The sequence below is a fragment of the Tripterygium wilfordii genome, chromosome 2 (genome assembly GCF_013401445.1).
Source record: "Tripterygium wilfordii isolate XIE 37 chromosome 2, ASM1340144v1, whole genome shotgun sequence".
NCBI classification, from domain to species: Eukaryota; Viridiplantae; Streptophyta; class Magnoliopsida; order Celastrales; family Celastraceae; genus Tripterygium; species Tripterygium wilfordii.
The window spans coordinates 9750555-9770397 of record NC_052233.1 but is presented as its reverse complement, the minus strand read 5'-3'; the positions used below and the strand labels follow the sequence as shown (position 1 = coordinate 9770397).

At 36.6% G+C, this 19843-nt stretch overlaps 2 protein-coding genes across 8 annotated transcripts; both read right to left on the bottom strand.

The window, feature by feature from the left end:
• Positions 1–1304: 1304 nt before the first annotated feature.
• Positions 1305–9171, bottom strand: LOC120006636 (E3 ubiquitin-protein ligase CHFR). Of its 4 annotated transcripts, none has more exons than XM_038856758.1 (16): positions 8888–9171; positions 8282–8385; positions 7769–7866; positions 7191–7252; positions 6997–7088; positions 6792–6915; positions 6412–6498; positions 5516–5606; positions 4881–4988; positions 4311–4414; positions 3882–3947; positions 3710–3797; positions 3255–3315; positions 3055–3118; positions 2517–2637; positions 1305–1685 (listed from the first exon to the last, which is right to left on the bottom strand). In XM_038856758.1, exons 1-16 carry the CDS (start codon positions 9038–9040, stop codon positions 1594–1596), a joined length of 1515 nt encoding a protein of 504 aa, XP_038712686.1. In that variant the 5' UTR covers positions 9041–9171; the 3' UTR covers positions 1305–1593. The 4 variants fall into 4 exon arrangements, with proteins under 4 accessions (XP_038712686.1, XP_038712708.1, XP_038712693.1 ...); XM_038856780.1 differs by lacking the exon at positions 8888–9171 and adding an exon at positions 8525–8863 and having other exon boundaries at positions 1307–1685; positions 8282–8432; XM_038856765.1 differs by having other exon boundaries at positions 1309–1685; positions 8282–8432; positions 8888–9091.
• Positions 9172–9860: 689 nt separating this feature from the next.
• On the bottom strand, positions 9861–15015 carry LOC120008801. Of its 4 annotated transcripts, none has more exons than XM_038859171.1 (4): positions 14563–15015; positions 13819–13890; positions 12992–13063; positions 9861–12216 (listed from the first exon to the last, which is right to left on the bottom strand). In XM_038859171.1, exons 1-4 carry the CDS (start codon positions 14570–14572, stop codon positions 10073–10075), a joined length of 2298 nt encoding a protein of 765 aa, XP_038715099.1. In that variant the 5' UTR covers positions 14573–15015; the 3' UTR covers positions 9861–10072. The 4 variants fall into 4 exon arrangements, with proteins under 4 accessions (XP_038715099.1, XP_038715107.1, XP_038715103.1 ...); XM_038859179.1 differs by having other exon boundaries at positions 13824–13890; XM_038859175.1 differs by lacking the exon at positions 13819–13890.
• Positions 15016–19843: the final 4828 nt, after the last annotated feature.

Genomic DNA, 19843 nt, shown 5'->3' with positions numbered 1-19843 from the left:
ACAAACGTTAAACCTAGCGCCATGAAAATAATCTAGGAATTTATAAACGCCAAACAATACCGAAATACACTAAGAAATTACAAACACCGGATTACACCGGATTATCAAGAGCCGTCTTATAGGTTTAATTAACCCATATTTTCATTAATTAATGTACAACTACATGGCCAACAACATTTTGGTTGTTTAACATGTGAACCCTAAAACTTGGATCCGAAACCCTAATCTCATTAAACAAAAGATTATAAAAGAAGAAGAAAAAGGGTGGGGGGAGTGTGGGGTCTCTCATGTGTATTATGGGTTGGAAAGAACATGAACGGTTTCGCTAGGTAGATGGGGGTGACGTCAGAAAATACACCTACCTACCTACCTTCTCGGTCTCCTCTTAAATTCTTCCTTGTCTTAATTTCAATTATTTAAATTAAAATAATAATAATAATAATTTATTCATATGATTAGGTTGGCCACTGTAACTCATCTAGAAGATTTAGTTCAAAAAGGACCACACATTACTTCCTACCTAACCTTTTTTGTTTTCTTCTCATCCTGTCACGTTTTGATAAATCCTCTTTAGGACCAAATGAAATTTAGGCACAACCCCTGAATCCTGATGTTTTCTTGAGACTGACAGTATATATAAACAACATTTTTTTAAAACCAAAAATGATATCATATAAACATGTCTTTTGGACATCAGATATAGACCTAAACTGGAACTGTCCGGTCACCGTATACAGAAGTTTTCACTTAATAAGAGGATAAGTTGGGTATAGACTCAGCGCATGACCACAATGATATAGATAAAGAATATGTTAGGTACGATTGTCCTATAAATTGTCCATCAATTATTCATTTATTTTAAAATTTTCCTTTTTATGTAAAAAAAATAGTAGTATAAACAATGATTTATGCTAGAGTGTGTAGAATGACTTACAAATAAATTCTTGAAAGTAACTTGGACTTTAGTCTAACATTTTGTTTTAGCCTTCCTTTGTTGAAGCTCCACTCTTCCGGGGTCAGGGCGGCTATGTGTTTGTTTTAATAATAAATGATTATATTTATAAAGATTTTGTCACACATCATATCGATATAACCTAACCGAGTAATATATACGTAAATGTCTGTTTTCCTCACACTAACATTTCAAGAAGAAGAAAGTTGTGCTAGCCATTAACATAAAACGGACAATATTGATTCGTGGTGTCTGAGCTTGATTTCTAACATGATATCCAACGCAAAGACTCGGATGGATTAATCTATAACTAGTCATCATAAACATTAAATTATATCCGCATTGGTTACGGTCGTTAACTGGTATGTTTCTATTGTTGCATAGAATGACATGGCCATTGTTATTTATTTATTCAAAGATAATAAAAAATAGAAGAAGAGAATAATCACTACAAGCTTCCACATGTCTCCTTGGTGTATATAACATGATCTCACTTCGAATACCAACTTCATCCAACTCATGTCGTCAAGAAATGCAGATTTGGAGAATAGGAGATAGCCTAGTTGGTCAGGTTGTCTGTCCAGGATCTTGAGGTTCAAGGTTCTATTCTCATCAGGGGGATTTGGGATTTGAGTAGTTTTTCATCCGTTGTAGTGACCTTCATGTCCCTCGGGCATGGCTCTCGGGCATGGCTTAACGTGTGTGTGGCTTAACGCGTGTGTGGCCTGTGGGCCTTTTAAAAAAAAGAAAAGAAAAAAAAGAAATGCAAATTTGAATTATGTATCTAATAAAGTCAAGGTCAATCACACTTCCATAATAAAACAATAATTTTACAACATTATTATTTAAAAAAACAATAAATAATATACTTGGGTTGGTTGAGCGAGGCTACAATTTGTCCCCCCAAAGCATGTTAGATCATGGATTTTTTTCCCCTGCAAATGACATATTACGATTTATAATTTAAGAGTGTTTTTTAAAATTAAAGGTGAAGGAGATAGAAAAGGCTCGAACTCGATACCTCTATGAGACATCATATGAGTGTCATATGAACTACTCGTGATTCTCTATAATTTAAGAGTCATTTTTCTTCAAAATCTACTATATTCGAATATTATGAACACCCTACATACTAAATAAAATATTTTAAATCATGATTTATCATATAATTTTAGAGTGAAATTATAGTTAATTTTAGCTAAAAGAAAATTGTCCCCATCCCGGGTTGTGGTTAGGTAAAAACATTGGGATACCATAATTGCATAAAACGCGGCACCATTTATAACGGTACCAGCCACCAGGCCGACCCACTTTATGGCCCACCACCACAAGCCCACTTTCCATCGCCATAAATCGTCTGTTATTTTATTATTAAGTCAAAATCCGGTGGCTCTCTAGTAAATTCGGAACTTGTGCACGAGGGTTCCTACCTAGACTACAAAGAGAAGAGGGATGCAGTGAAAAATAGCAGCATGATAAATTATCTCTCTGCACAATTACAAATTATCTGAATGTGACTGCATTTCACAAGTATGTGAAAGAAAGTGCAGTGCAGACTACATACCACCCCGGGTTGGACGGCAAACATGATTTCTCTTGCGCGCATGTTCTTCGCTGCGGTGCTGTGTTCGACATGCATATCCATACCAGCAATCTTCTCTGTTCGATACGTCTGGTGGTAGATGCTGCAAAAATGGCCACAGAAAGTTGAAAACACAAGAAAAATGGTATATACTCCCGTCAACATTACAGAAATTGATCACAAACATACACCCAGTAGCTGAATGCCTGAATATATCTTCTTGTTATATCAGCCAAACATATGGAAATACACTGAAGTTTGCAACAGATGCCGCATAAATTATGCTTGCGTTAAAACGACGACATTTTAGTATTTTACAGTCTCTTATAATTATAGAGTGCAGAATCCAGAGATAGAGAATATGAGAAGTGGTCAAGGGGGGAGATATACGGGGACGTTGAGAAGCAGAACTTAAAAATTTTCCTAGTAATCAAATTGTCAACATAAAATATCAAGCATTTACTAGAACTGATTTTTTTTTTTAAGGATATTTGAATGGGCCTGAGATTGGAATACTTACATGTTTTGGAATTGAAATCCGAAACCAGTACAGCAAAAACGAGACCAATTTGTCGTAACACTCACTGCATTCAAAGAAGAGAAGGAAAAGCATAGAGTTGTTAGCTACAGTTTTACTGACGGCAAAAAATAACAAAATACAACACCGGTAGTTTATAAGAATCATCCACCCCAGAATCTAATGAATCACTAAATAATTACTTGCAGACATGTGTTGCTGCTGTAATCATCTCAGCATGATTAAGTGGCATCCTTGTTCGATCTGCAACGAGAAAACCTCTTACGATAAAACGTGAAGAAAAAAATAGTTCAAAAACAACGCACAAGGGTTCCTGCAACTGTTGAGATATCCAGTTCATAAAACATAATCACCTCATAGAATAGTAGTAGTATTGCTAAGAAGGAAAATTTCACTGCAGTCTAAGACATCCAGTTCTCATACAAGGGGAAGGAAGTGATGTAAAGGAGAATATATGCAACACGGCTTTGCATGGATAACTTGGATTGAGATTTGAAAGACTACAAAAAGAAGGCACAACCCCAGAAAATAGATTATATGATGCATTTTAGCCACCGAAGTGCAATACTCGACTCAGGAAAAAAATATCCATTTCTCACACTTGTGACTTGTTGAAGATAAAAACAATTTCACTAACCAATTTCTCGGTTGTTCAACTTTGCAATCCACTCTGACACAATATCCTGCAATGTCCTCCCCATCTGACTAATACACCTCTTCGTCACCTAGTGAAGAAGTCATATAATCACTTCAATTCTTTCACAAGAAACATAATTACAGAGTACTTAAAATTGGTCAGGGATTCATACATCTTGTTCGTGTCGATTACTTTCATGTGCCAAATATGGTATCTGAGAGATTGTACGTTGTGAAATCTGCAAAGCATATTATTATTGGTTTTCCTTGTAAACTTTGATGCATCCAGAAATGATACCATATGAAGTGTTTTGCAACTGATCACATTCCCACCAGAGAAATACAACACCAAAACCATAAATATAATGAAACAGATCAAAATATCAAATAGCGAGCAATGATCATGCACAAGCACTACAATGAAAAACCATGAATTAATATTGAGAGAAGGAATAAAAGAAAGTGCCTACAAAAACAAAGCAAACACGAGCTGTAATGTGTGACTGTGGAGTACAGTCTACATTATAGCAAATGGAGGTCTATTATTCAATACAATTTTAAATAGCATGACAAAAGAAAGGTTAGATATAAGAGACACCTACAGGTTTAAAAGTTTCATGACTGCACGTTGCATGAAGGTCACCTCCTATCATACCCCTTTGAGCATGCCAATAAGCACCACAACATGCTCTATCACATCCCAAACCTGCAAGAGATGGTAGTAAATGGTAATACTCAGGCACAAAGAACATGAGTTCTAGTATACCTTACGGGAAGAAGCCATAATACAAAAGTTTCGAGTACATACTACATAGTTCTAATGCCACACTACTATTAATATTACTCTTAAAAGTTTCGCCCAAGGTTTTGGGTTCAAATCAGAAAATTTTCAAGAATAACCTTTCATATTTAAAGGGTTAACTAATATAAGGGCCCATCTGTTGAGCCCATATTCTTTGAAAAGAGAGGAGATTTTCTTACACTCCCATTAAAATCCCAGGCTAGTTAGCAACAGTTACCCCAGAAGCTAATCCAGGCATGTGACACGCATACACTAACAACACACCAACCAAAAAAGGTCAAATACAAATAACAAAGGCCCCCCATCCCTGAAACAGGGATAAAAAAGAAAGCAAAAAAGAAGGGAAAGAAACAAGGGAAAAGGTACTAACAATGTTGTGGTACAGTAATATCAGTTCTGGAAGGCATCATGCCATTACAAGCATGACATTGTAAGTGGATAGTGCTCTGGTTGCAGCGAAATCCACCAAATGCAGTGTCTGACAAGTGTAAGTGAAAATGTTAGAACAAATAGAACTAAACAAAGATAAAGCATAAAAAGGGAAGCACAGTGAGCTTCTGATAATCAAACACCTGTCTGACAGGTGCAACTGAAAGGTCAAAAAAACAAAATAGAGCTTTAGAAAGGTGGAACGTTGAAATACTGAGCAGGAAAAACTTTTGAGTATCAAAGATTTCAAACTGAAGTCATACTCTTGCATATCTGGCAAAATTGTTATAGTGAAAAATCAGTAAATAAGAACCAGTGTAAAGCAATAAACCCTATACTGAAAGCCAGTCAAGCTTTGACTGGGTAAACCTGTGTCCAGCTACCCACTCAGAATCCTGTAATTCAATAGAAATAAAATTTTGCGATGATATTCCTTTTCGCGGCCTTCACTGAAACCAGTGCGATTTCATGCCACAATAAGAATGATATCAACTACTAGAAATGCATTGAAAATGATTCCAAGGTCGCCAGTCCCACCCACCACTCAATCATAAAACCACAACCTTGCTATCTTACCACATTGAGGACAAAACCATAAACTGTCACTTTCCACATCCATGGGTGTACGTGCCCTCTTTCGCTGATGATTCTTCCCAGTCCCGATGACCTACCACGTATCACAGGTACATATAGAGTAATAACATGCATCTAATCAGAAAAAAAATCATAACACTAACACAAAGAAAATATCCGCCACACATGTACATGAAGAGATATCATTTCAGCATTCGTGTGAGAGACACAGTACATTTTCTTGAAAAAACTAGAAAGCTGCACAAAACAGATAAATCACATAGCAAACTCTGACACAATATATGACAGTAAAATTCAAGAAAAAAGGCATCATAACATTGATTTGAAATGCTGAAACAATATAAATTGAACTAAAAGTGGTTGGATTTATGATTTCACTAGAGTAATGATTTTTTAATTCATTGCTGCAATCCTTTTTTCTCCTTTACCTTCTTGCGAAAAAATATACAAAGTCAAAATATTATTATCCCCATTCTTATGCCAAAAAACAAGCCTTGTCAACATAGACGTAAGTACGTAACCATAGATGCTCTGATGCCCAAGAGTAGTTATGGCCATAATGGCATGACTACAAAACATGTGAGAACAAATTCATCCACTCATGCTTAAGCAGAAATGAAACCATTTGTAAGATGACAGAGCAGCCATGGCCAATTCACTTATTTATAGCCCAAGATGTATGTAACATTGGTATTAACTAGAAAGCTATGTAAGTTTACATAAACTACGTATGTGTTGATTGTGTTCCTCCTCAGTCCTCACCCTTGAGGACCCAGTTGAGCACATGACCTTAAACGATACCTGAGTCATCTCATGTCCAACATCGACACTTCATGTACCAACAGGGGAAAAAAATCAAAATGAACAAAACTCCTTACAAGATTTGACTGTATTGATGCATAGGAATCCAAAAGTGCAACTTCCTCTTCCGATCGTTTTAGAGAAGTATCAGCTTGTAGTATATCCTAGACAAAACAAGTAGCAATATTTAGCCAGAAGACAAAAAAATACAATCATATGAAAAAAATGTATGCTTATACCAAAATTATAACCATGAAAGCATAGAAAGACCATGAATGCACAATGATGATACACATTTGACAAACACATCATACAAAGGATAATGCTTTAGAACTGTAACACAACAAGCACTTAGCAAATACCAATTCGACCCCAGAAATCCACCATCAACATACAAAACAGAGAAAAATGCCCAACAATGTTTGCTTAGATGGTTCAAAGTAAGAAACAATGGCACCTTCTCTATATTACGGAGAAAGTGGTTTCTTCCAACAAACTGTACAATTGCTCTACAATGTGGACAGAGCACACTAGCATGTTTCTCCTGGGATCTCCTCAACCACTCTGAAAAGCAACCATTGCTGAAAAGTGTAGGGTAAACTTGATCAAATATCAAAATAATGAAACTGAAATGCAGCAGTGGAACAAAAAATAATACAGACCAGAAGTTATGAAGGCAGGGTGCAACAGTCACAACATCATGCCATATATTCAAGCAAATGCTGCATTTTGCATGCTCAAAATCAATACACACCTGGAAATGCCAACAAAGGAGATTTATATCATTAGCAAACTAGAAGACAGCAACAGCATACAAAAGAACACCAAAAGATTTCAGACACAGTTAATTATGAACCTTTATCTGTTGCTTCTGAGATTCAGGGCTAGGCATTAATTTGAATCTATAGCTCAAAACTCCTACAGAAATCAAAGAAAATAATGTCTGAGAATGCAGATATTGTACACTAGCCATTACTCCATAGGCTAAATTGTCAATACAGTATTTCCTTAGTAATTTTTTTACTTTGAGTAGAGTGCATTGCCATAACATCAATAAAAGACTTCTAAAAAAAAGAGCTAAAACTGCAATTAGATCAAGTTGCTGTTGATGTAAAGGTTATATTTATACTACCCAATTTTCAACATAAATATCGCAGGTTCAAATGACAAACACAGTCTGGAAGAGGATACATATAAACACACCCAAGATTCTACGAAGAAGGGAGCCTTGTGCATTGGGCAGGCCTTTTCCTCTAGAACTCTTTTTTCAGCCAAATACACAGTCCACTTACCATAAAAATTCTAAGGTTCATGAAAATCGACAAAAAAAATATGCAAGATCAACTAAATATCCAAATTTTTCTGCAGGTTAGCCATGATTGTTTAAATGCAATAAGACCAATGCAGGCAAGGGGGGAAGGAATGAATGCTGACCTTCTCGATCAGGATCAGGAACAATATCACTGCCAGTCTTGATAACAATATCATCTTCATTTTGGACAGGAGCTTCATCAACAAGTATTGAATTTGAACTAAAAGCAGCCCCAACCAACAGCCAGAAAGAAGAAAGAAAGAAACAATTTAGATTTCAAATTTTCCACTGACTGAAGTATGTGTACAGAAATTCAGGCATAAAGTGATAAGATACATAGTATATCAGCCATAATAAATTGAAAGAACAAGGAGGTGCTATATATCAGCCATAATAAATTGAATTGCCTCAATGTTGACTCCGACATAAAAAAGATCAAGACATGCATATTCTCACAATATATCACTAATGATAATTGGGTTATATATTCTAATTATTGCTTTTATTATCTCAGAAACCATAAAAAACGACGCTGATATTAAGAAAACATAAATGGGGCATAAACAACAGATAGTCCACAAAAGACGCAAGAAGTGGACAATTCAAGATATATTACCAGAGAAACCATGAAATACCTAATATTCTTTATTGTCGCAGAACATAGATCAGAATTCCTCGTTATTTTGCACCATTTATGTTTCTCAGTAGAAGAAGATGTGATCTCTGAGCATATTACCACCTCGTTTGACATTATTTCAACATCAGAATACCTAAGGTCAGAGGGTACTGCCACCAAACAAAGGAATATCAACGAATAGAAATAGAAATTAATGCTATCTAAGGCTTAACGCATACATTTGTAAAAACCAAATAATAACCAAGATTAGGGTTTCACATTAGCGGGCACACAATGCAATGCAATGCAATCCTTGCATCTTACTCGTAAGAACCCATGAAAAAATTTTGTATCTGAAAGGACAAGTAGCAACTCTAATCCTTGTAAGAACCCATGAAAAAATTCTGTATCTGAAAGAACAAGTAGCAACTCTAATCCTTAAAAAGATTTTTATTTTCACTTGGGTTTCAACACATACTGATTTGCTCGATCACTTCCTCGACTGGGTACGCTGAAAACACATAATTTTCGAGAAAAAAAAGGCAGTTCCTTTCTTGCAAAAAAAAAAAAACAAAAGTATAATACACGAAAAACAAAGACGAAATTGTAGAATAGAACATTGTACCAAGCTTGGCCCACACTTCACCATCGGATGACGACATCTTTGCAGCGGAGGATTCACCGACTTCCATGAATATATTGATCGAATCCGAAGCTCAAAACCCCAAAAGTCTGTGCCTTTCAATTTAGCGGCAAAAGCAATTTGACAGAGACTCATGCGCGTACAAGAGTATATAATAAGATTGAAGAGCGTACTGAGGAAGGAAGTCTTGAAAATCTTTTCCTATTCCAGGAAGGACTTGTGGATCCGATTTTATGACCGTTGAGGGTTTAGAGAGAGATTCTAGGCCTCGCCGTTAATGATACTTTTTCATCCCAATTTTTATATAAAAATTATTATTTATTTTGAATATTATTCTAAAAATCTTTTTTTTTTATTTTTTTAAATACTTTGCGATTGAAATCAAATCCTGAACACAAATATGTCTAACTCAATCCATTGTCAACTAAATTATTATTTATTTATTTAGGTTGAATTTGTGTCACGGTTATTGTAAATTTATATCTGTCTCCATCTCTCAAAAAATTTGTAAACTATTCCATTGACTTTTTTTGTTTTGTTTTTATTTTCTACATATTTCAGAAATTTGAGGAGTAAATTTGCCTTTTCTAGATCATGCATTAATCCCTAAAAAAATCATGATAATAATGGTCAGAAGAAACCTAAATCAAAATATCTAATCTTTCCATGCAACACATTGAGATTTCGGGTCAATAACCAATCGAGGTGGTTAAGACATATATTCGAATTGTGTGGCACTGACACTTAAGTTCGAGCCTCTACTCCTACTTACCCAATAAAAAAAACATTGAGATTTCATTTATCTATACAAGTAGAGGAAATGCTCACTTTTGTTGAACTGTTTTAAAATATCATGTGGATGTTAAGGGCAAAAGCTCAGCAATATCCACAAGAAAATGTTTTTTCCAACCAGGAAAAAATTGAAGAGACAGTAGGCAACAAATAACACTTGCAACAGAGATATATATACCATCACCAGCCGTTTATATGACAAACAATTCCTGTAAAAATCTTGGCAAACCTTGATGTGTATTGTTTACATTGTTTAGAAAAACATTTTCCCAAGAAACCCAGAAGCAGCCTATAAGATGAAATTCAACTGAATCATGCCCATACTGAGTTACATAACCAAACCCCAACCCAACTCTCCAGTCTTCACCATTATTATTAACTACCACGTCCTGATGTTCCTGAGGATTCTGCAACATCCTCTAGTCTCAATGGTAAGGCTATTTCTTCAATCATTTTACCTCTATCTGCTGAGCCGTCCACGGCCATATGCAGTCTTTTCAACCAAATATCATAATCAACTGGGTATGGAGTTCCACAGAGGCTATCCACATAATCGGCAAATGCCTTCAAAAGAGGCGAAACCTCGCCCAGGCGCTGCTGAATTAAACGCTTAGACCAGCTCTTTTCCTTCCACTTCAATGCAGATTCAATAGAATCCTGCTGCTGCATAGTCCCTCCACAAATGAAAAACAGGAGGTAAACTAGGCTTTCAGCATCAGATGCAGGACATAGCTTCCCATGCTGTAGTGCATGAGATGATGAGAACTGTAAATTTATTGCTGGGCTGTCTCTATCTTCAAGAACTGCACGCCCCCAAGAGATTGGAACGTAGAAGAATCTGTTTCTTGCACCTTTGGGATCTACAACGCGAAGTATGTTGTCAGGACAAATATCACCATGCTGGATATTGGCAATTGCTGCATTTCTCAAAGCCGCAAGGCAATCTCTGCAGCAGCGAAGGGCTTCCTCTGAGGAAAATGTGCTGTCAGGGGCAACTACAAAAGATAGAGGCTCCCCAATGGGTGAGGTCACAAGTACTGGGGTTCCACACCAAGGGTGATCACACCTCCCTCCAGGGCTTTGCTTCTTGCAAGGACCAGAGTGCAAAATTCTGCCAGAGGCAACTAATTCTGGCAAATGTTTGCTAGAGATTCCGTGCTGCTTCATGATGTTTAGTACTTTTGTTTGTCTCTGTACTTGGTACCACAGACCCATGTCTTCCCAAGATGGCTCGAGTCTAGATGGGTGTGCACCCACATATAAGGTCAACAACTCTCTGGGATTATCTATAGAAACGGCTATGTAGAGAAAACAGTTCCCTCCAACCAAAGAATCTTGTATTTGGAACCTATTCTGCCCCTGTTGCTGGTCTTCGATCAGTAATATTTCACCCTGTTTAAGTTTCAATCGTGATGCTTGCTTTCCGAAGGATAGATTATCATTCTGGTCAACTTCAACAATCTCTCCTTGATGATGGTTAGGCTGTTGGAAGGGTACCAGTGCATTTTCATTTTCAACCAGGTAGCATTCTGTTCGACGCTTTTCAAGACGGAAGCTATGTTCTGAGGCCAATGAGGCTATTGACTTTCTTGGTGGTCCATTCCACTGTACAAGAGAGTAAAAAGTAGCCAAAATTATTTGTAGAGTTCCTAGGTCTCCCCAATTTGCATTCCCCAGCTTGTTCCATATCCTGTCCACTGGAGAAACACTGACTTCAGCGTGGTATTTCATCCATTCAACCACGGATTGGTAGGGATTTCCAGAGTTCAATTCAAGCCTGCCTAGATCACCCCCAAGTTTCACAACTCCACCAAATTTAGAATCAAAAACCGATACAAAAACAGAATCACCACTAACATTGCTTGATCTGTTCAAACTCCTAGATATAAGTGTATGAATACCATAAAAGAGTGCCTCACATATGCTGGAGGGAGATAACGTTGATTCACTTCCCGACGATATATCTGGTCTTAATAAGGCAATCTCCACCACTTGACCCCAGTCTGTTTGTAGATCACTCCCAGGCCTTGATAGCAAAGCAAAACCACGAACCTCGTCAAGCCTTTCCCTCGATACTGCCTTCTCTAAAGTATAGAACTTCGATCCAGGATGACGGGCACAAGATATAAAGAATGGCAATGGTCTGCGTTTATGCCAAAAGGTACGCCACAGACCATTCATAATAGTATGTAAAAAATCTTGAAGTCCAAGAAACTCATCTTGTTTCAGATCATTGTAGGGATAAGGTGTGCACGGCATACGGCACAATTGCTGAAACAATACCCCTTCCAATGCAAAATCAAGCTTGCGCAATTCATCAATGGAAAAAGGAGACACAAAAGACTGCTCCCCGGTGGCTGTTTGTGAATTCTCCTGAACCCAATCTTCAAGACTCCGTGTAAATATTTCAAGGTCAACAAGTTTCCTTCCACAATCCTTTAGTCCCTTGTAAACTCTCTTGGATTTAGGAATGAACTTGCTCGAAACTGAAAAGCCAGCTATGCTATGGGCAGAGATAACTGGATCCCACAGCAACCCATATGTTAATCACTATCATTCAAAATAACCATGCAGGATGAGAAATATTAGCAAAGCAAATGCATCCTTTGAAAGGAAAATAAATTCAGACATTACATAAAAATAAAACACAGGTAGGTGAAAGAATAATGATAGGATTTCTACATCTAAACAAAAATATCATATTTCTGCCACAAAATTATCATATTTGGAGAATAAACTAATGCTGAAAGATGCAGGACGTGGAAAATGTAAACAGTATTCTCTTTCCCAGAAAATCGGAAACCACAAGAAAGGACAATGTTTATAAAGAATTCCCAATTCTGCTCTATGTGCATAACTAGCCATTCTCAAACTATCAGCGTTTGTATCAAATAAAACAATCACGTCTTCTTCTGCTTTTATGTTAATGCATCTTTCAGTCTTCCCATACCTTTTTTTTAGTGCATTAGAGTCAAATCATGCCCAGAGGAGTAATCTTTTTCTATCGTGAGTTAAGCCAACTATGAAAACTTACAACCATCTGTCCCCACTTAATGCTGACTCCAACTTCACAAGGAAAATGTTTCCGACCATGTGGGACTAAGTTGGGCACTAAACAGGCTTAATCTTAGAAAAAGATGAATCCCTTCTTTCGTTTGGTAGGATGTCGAATTCACAATGTACGAAACAACGAACAAGATGAATCACGTCTAGCATCAAATCTTTTATGAATGAACATATTCAAAATGAAGAGAAGCATAAAGAACACCAGAGTTGATAGTCATTATTACAAACCAGAGTTGGACTCTCTAAAACTTCCATCCAAACTTTGCCCCGGAGATGAGTTAACATTGTTCTGTGAAAGGCCTGCAGCATATTATTGGTAATTCCAATCACATTCCAATTATACAATACAGTAAAATGCCATTAAAAAAGTAAACAACTCTTGTGCACAAAACTTCCACAATTGACAAGTGGTCAAGAAAGGGCAAGATGTACACAGCCTAACCCCCATAGGATTATTGCTGAGAGGCTGTTTTCAGGATTTGAACTCATGGCCTATTGGCTTTCATTAGACAACCTTAGCATTATTTCATGAGTTTTCCCTAAATTTAAATAGATAAATGCACATGCAGGTTGAATGATGCAGAGGAAAATAGAATGGTGCAATCAAAGAGGCAATGTAAGATAGAAATGGAAACAGTTAAGAAAGAATCTTTCTATTCATTAACTATCAGCCACCAAAACAGGGAAGAGGACTCTCTCCTCAGTACAAAACCAACGATAGCAAATTCGAAAACCAACTACTGAACCCTAGCTACACAAACCCTTTTATTTTAGCTAACCGAAAACAAAAAGCCCATAACTAACAAAACAACTGTAAACCAGCATAACAATTGTCAAGACCAATCATCACTAGCAACTCAACAGTGCCAAGCAGATTGTTGCGAGAATACTCATCGTTGGGCCGGTCCAATGTTGCACCATCCCTAGGTGGTCACATCACAGATTCATTGGCCCAACTATATGCACCATTGAAACCATACACTAATAGAGAAGAAAATTTAACATTGATGGCAGGCACTTGAAAATGGATATCAGATTCAGAATGACACACACACCTGACCTGACATTCCTGAAACTACCACTCAAACTTGGCTCGGGTGATGGACGCAAATCATTTTGTTGAGAACCTGGATTCAATCAAACACACCAGTTTGAATTGCTAGCACATAATATGCGATGATTGATCTCATATACTTTATGCATTCATGTAGTTGTGCACAATACATATAGCAGAATAAAAATAATTATTATTTTTCTGTACATTTAAAGTGCACTAATCATTTTATGTACATGTAGGTTCATACATGGAGTTTGCCGGTGCTATAGCTTATGCTGTATGACTAGAAGGGACTGTATATACACGAGACAAATGTGAGAACGTTCACTGTTCAGGGCTTCAGGCCAATACCTTATTAACAAACACCTAACCAACTACCATTTGGGTATGATGCACACAATATTAAGAATAAAACTGACAAATATAACATTCAGAAATTCTCTGGAAGTCAAAAAGGAAGGCCAAACAGAATATAACAAATACTCTCACACATAGAACCAAACATTCAATGTATTTGTATATGAAGTCCCATGAATTTAATACAGCGAGACCCAAAACTGATTGAAACTCTAAACAAACATCTTGCCAATTATATCTTTTCAACCGATTCAAAGATTCTCAGCATCACAGCATTCCTCCATTATGTGCCATTTACGATTGTCTCAATAAATTAAACCCAAATGCCATCAAAAAGCGCAATCAATCGCATAACAATATACCCATATATGTCAAATCCACTCACCTAATTTCATTGCCACGGCTTGATCAAATGAATGCACAAAATGGAAAATACTGCAAAATCTGACTCAACAGATCTCTGGAGTATTTGAACAAACACATTATGCTTTAACCCAGAAATGCTGCATTATCAACAAATGACGCTGCAAAATCATCATTGGAACCACGATAGACAGTGAAACCATAATGAGAAAGAAAAGTGCGGAGCAACAAAGAGAGATCTTGAAGCATTGATTAAAAAAGGTCAAGTTGGGGGGGGGGGACGCTCTGAAGCAGGATCAAGCTATGAGTAATAAAAAAATTCAAAACAGAGAGAGAGAGAGAGAGAGAGAGTTAATGGGTATATGGGGTTTTAATATTCTGGTGAGCCATCAGCCATGGCATTTTGACACAGAGGAGGGACAGGGCTTTGAATAGAAGAAGGAAGACGAGGGTCTGAACTCTGAACAAGCTTGAGACGGACGAGAGAACAAAAGGCTGAAAAACCCCACAGTCGTTTTATTTCTTTGAATGTCCCCACAGAGGTCAATGACAGGTCATACATGGCAGTTGGTCCCACAGAGACGTGATGTTCTTCCAAATGAAACCCCCACTGCTTTCCTTCAGCGCGTTCAACTGAAATTCCATTATTGTCATTATTTTATTAGTTTTAATATAAATTAGGATAAGGCGGTGTTTGACACTCTCGTAACTGTAGCGTGGGGTGATTGACCGAGGTGACTATTTTGGAAGCACCAGTTGGTCCTGTCAGAAACTTCGCCACCAATCACCGTCCACTCGGTTACCACACGCGCCAACAACCCATATCCGACCCATTTTTCATTATCGGGCTTTTGGGCTTGTTCTAAACTTCTAGGCCCAATACATTTTTTTTATGTCCAAGCCCAATAAGTTACCCAATTCGGGTTGCTCCCTCACACTTTTTTTTAACGTAGAAATATGCGGTCACTATCCTTCGGTGTATATAGAGTAAACTTATGAGCCCGAGCAATAACCAAAACCATGCGTGCGAGACAAACACATGAAAAATTCATACACCGATTTTAATAATGTACCAATTGTACATAACTTATCAAAATATGATAAGGAGAGCAATGTCACATTTTAGGTTAAACATTGGTGAGATTTTTAAAAGAAAAATGGATAAAATTAATATTAAAATTTAAAATGTTGGGCGTGGGGGAGGAGTCCAAAAATGTTGAATAAACCAATGCAACTACTAATTATTGGGGAGAGAATCTTGTCAGTTGCGCATGCACCAAAGAAAGACTGTTTTATAAACCTAAATTATTAGGTTTAATCATAATGAAATAATGCTTGTAAACGAAGCAATAAAATAATCATTCATTGTCGTTACATGTTTTATATCTTTGACTTATTGTTGTTAGGAATTATGACTCCCAAAAACGTCTGTGCACTCAAGTCTGATGGTTTGATTATAGACTCAAATTGAATGTTCAAAATATAAATTTGTATGATGATGTTCTCGTCCATTCCTTTCAAGCTTGATTCAGACCTTAGACTCGTTTACGCTAAAAACAATTAGGACTGGCACAGCTTGTAAAAAAAATTATTTAGGTGTGCTTATGTATGCTTAGGTTATCATACAAATTTGGGAGAGTTTTTTAAAGGCAAAATTAGGTGGATGGTTCTTTTCTTCTTTGGAAATAACTAGGTACAAATCTTGAACGATCTGTCTGTTGTTGTTGTTGTTATATGATGGTCATGATTCGCCTAACCATAATTTTGGCGTCTTATAGAGTTCTTTGTACTTGTTTTCTATTTGTAGTCTGTGTTTTATGTGCCAGACAAAAGAGTACTATACGTGTTATTAATATGAGGCTCACTATGGTCTTCTCAACAATCAATGGGTTTAGCCCTTATCTAAATGGGCCTGGCCTTTAATGCTCGTGCAAGATGTTATTTTAACCGAAAATGTTAATAATCTCAGTAGTTTTTTTATCTCATATATTTCAAATTACGAGAAGGACTTACATCATTCATGTGAAAATCGTGGGCTTTAAATGTCCCACATGATCCATATATATATATATGAAATCGTGTGTAGCCGTTTCTCAATTTGGGATAATTGTGATAAAAACAGGGGATCGGTAAGACTTTTCTTCTTTTTTTTAATAGCCGACGTAAGAAAAATGGGAACCCAAATCTAATGTTGAATTACCATTTTAACGTAAAAGGTCCTGAATCCAAAATGCACAATTTCATTTGATAGTGTTTTTTTTTTTCTATTACAGGGCAATGGATGGGGAGGTTCAAACTCGATATCTGTATGAGATGTCACACATATGAGTTACTCGTTATTTTCTCATTTGATAGTGCTTGCTAAAAGAGACACACATATAGTCATATTTTGTACAACTTAATTAATTATATGTCGTTAGGACAAGAAATTAACGTCATATTCGAGGCATGAGGCTCTTTTGATAATGCAAATACATCAAATGATGGTTATCTAACCTGTCATGGAGGCTTCCAAACAATACACTAGTTGTCGTGGAATCAAAAGACTCAATCAATCTTGGAATCCAAATTGAATCCCTAACTTGCTTCAATGTCTGGGTTTCCATCAAGCTCTGTCCCAAGCAGGTTATATCTATCTGTAATATTATAATAAGACAATTAAGATGTATTTAATAGATTGAAACAAGCAATTTTAATAATTAATGTTGACAGTTAACGTGACACATAAGCGTGGTGATTAACTGAAAATCTCAAAATATGACCGAGTTATTATATTGAAACAATCTTAAACAATCCTAATCTTTGAGTTTCTAAATTGAAATGTTTGAACATTCGGTGACTGAATTGAAAAATGATTAATCTATCGGTGATGAAAGTCTTTAACCCTACTAAGATGTAACATGAAACTCCACTTCATTTTTCAGATGAAATACCTATAATAAATGTAGGCGTTTTAACAACATATGTTATGTTTAAACCAAGTGGGTTAACTTGGTTAGACCAACAATCCCTCGGCCGATGCGATTAAAATATATACTCTTGGTGATACTCAAGTTCGAATCTTCCACTCCATTTAATCATTTATTGATGACAAAAAAAGGAGATGAACTTGGTGAGATAATTAATTTTGGCTAAGACAAAATCTAGTTTCTCAATAATGATGTATAAAAGAGAGATGGGAGATCTATAGAATAGTCTTGTTAAGGCCTTTGAAATCCATGCACCACCACCATTTTTACCCCATGCACGCATAACGCAATAATGAACTAACCAATCAAATCCTACAGCTATACATACAAGTAGGGCTGCAAGTTTGATATTGTCTTGTCTAGTATATATGTACTGTATATATCTATATGTGTATATATATATTAGGCCATATTTAGGGTTTAGCCCGACTTAAAGGATCAATCATTTTCATGCATGCGGTTAAATCATAGTCATGAGAGAGAGAGAGAGAGAGAGAGAGAGAGATTACCTCAGCTTCGTTGGAGAGACAGAGTTTTGTAACCAGATACTTTTTCACCATTAAAATACTCACACTCTCGTCCCTTCAATAGAAGAAAGAAACAAGAAGAAAAGTAAAAAAAATGAGGCAAGTAAGTCGGCCTTTTCCCACTCATTTCAAAGAGCATCATCATTAGCCAGGTTGAAAGAAAACCTGAAAGACAAGACCATATATCACACACTTACTTCACTCTTATGTATGCCTTTGGTATTTGGGGCAGCCTCACTCCTTCCCTGCTAATTCACATATACACAATTACACATATATTCAACAAAAATAAATAAACCAATTATATACATTTATATACATATTAAATTTGAACTTGATCAATGCAAGATCCCTGCTAATTCACAATTAAGGAAAAAGTGTAAAAATGTGTCCAAAGAACATTATAATAACAAAAATGATAGAGATTTAGCAGTTGGGATCTCAATGACTGCAGAGTTGAATGTATATGATTCAAATGAATTCATAAGTTTCACATGATGCATATGAAATCCTCTTCATACAATTCAACAATTGGAATAACCGAGATATATTGCTGCTGGGATAAGTGTGTTATAATGGTGAACAAGAGTTAATTAAGAGAGAGTTCTTGGGTCACCTGTTAGGGGAGGATCGGAGGGCGAACCAGAAACCTGCAGGGTTGAGCTGGTTGGGGTGGGGAAATGATCTTGTTGTAGAGGAGCAGTTGTAGTAGCAGTAATCATTATTATTATTGGGAATGACCCCAACTGATATTTGCTTCTCTACAACAAACCTACCATCATCATCATCACAATCACAATAATGATGATCTGCGTATTTTGTATCTGTGCAGACAACTTCATTACCAAACCCTAGCTTTGGCCTTGACTCCAAATCTAACCCAAATCCTAACCCTGCAGTCTCAAACTGTAATGAAGAAGAGGAAGATGGTACTGCAGAAACTACTTCAACTGTCACTGCCTTTGACTTATTGTTGCATCTTTTACTGTTCCCAAACCCTAACCCTAACTCAAGCCAGTCTCCTCCTTCTCCTCCTCGTCCTTCTTCTCCTTCTTCTTGTCGGTTTCTGCTAGAGGGAGAGGCCATGAATGTGTAGGGTTTGGTTTTGTTTGATCTGATCTCACCCTTTTGTCTCTGCTGTCCATACTAAAATCAGAAATAACACATCCTTTATATATAATAAATTTTCCTTCCCTTTCTTCTCGTCTTAAAAATGGAAATTCTTATTATTTTAGAACAGTGTGCTAATGTCAGTGTCGCTCTTTACCGAGGCATACCGATATAAATGCTCTATGTCATAATTCCTTTCTGTCTTGTTTTTCTTCATCTGTTGTATCCTTCCTAATCTCAACAGTTGAATGGATGAAGTAGGATTTTGTTGATAGTTTCTACATCCCGGCCCACTACTACACGCAACTACTCAAACAGCCACACGCAAGCAGAGTGTAAGAATAGATATATAGATACGTACGGTATATATATATATATACACGAACGTATGGAGAACACAGAGAATAGTCTTGTGGTACGTTTAATTGTATATGCTTTTGTACTAACATACACACACATGACATCAGTATTTGTGAATGTTTACATACCACTCCACTCCACTGAAAATATATTTGAAGAGGAAGACATCGTCACATCGATGATTAGGTGAGAAGATCATACTGTTGGTGTTGGAAATAATTAATAAAGGCCCAATGCATTATTAGGTTCTCTGTGCACGTTTGTTTTCCTTTCTTCTTCTCTCCGTCTCTCTCACGTGGTTGCAGATGTTTGAAAGGTGGATTTCAACAAAGGGATT

Bases quoted from the DNA above. Each gene is read 5' to 3' on its own strand.
- LOC120008801 (XM_038859171.1), bottom strand. The intron at 13,064-13,818 runs GTGTGTGTGTCA...AATATGCTGCAG, and splicing joins TTTCAGGAATGTCAGGTCAG to GCCTTTCACAGAACAATGTT. The intron at 12,217-12,991 runs GTTTGTAATAAT...TGTGGGATCCAG, and splicing joins TTTTAGAGAGTCCAACTCTG to TTATCTCTGCCCATAGCATA.
- LOC120006636 (XM_038856758.1), bottom strand. From the start codon at position 9,040: ATGAGTCTCTGTCAAATTGCTTTTGCCGCTAAATTGAAAGGCACAGAC. The intron at 3,798-3,881 runs GTATGAATCCCT...CTTCTTCACTAG, and splicing joins GTAATCGACACGAACAAGAT to GTGACGAAGAGGTGTATTAG. The intron at 1,686-2,516 runs GTATGTAGTCTG...TTTTTTTAAAAG, and splicing joins TTGCCGTCCAACCCGGGGTG to GCCCACAGGCCACACACGCG.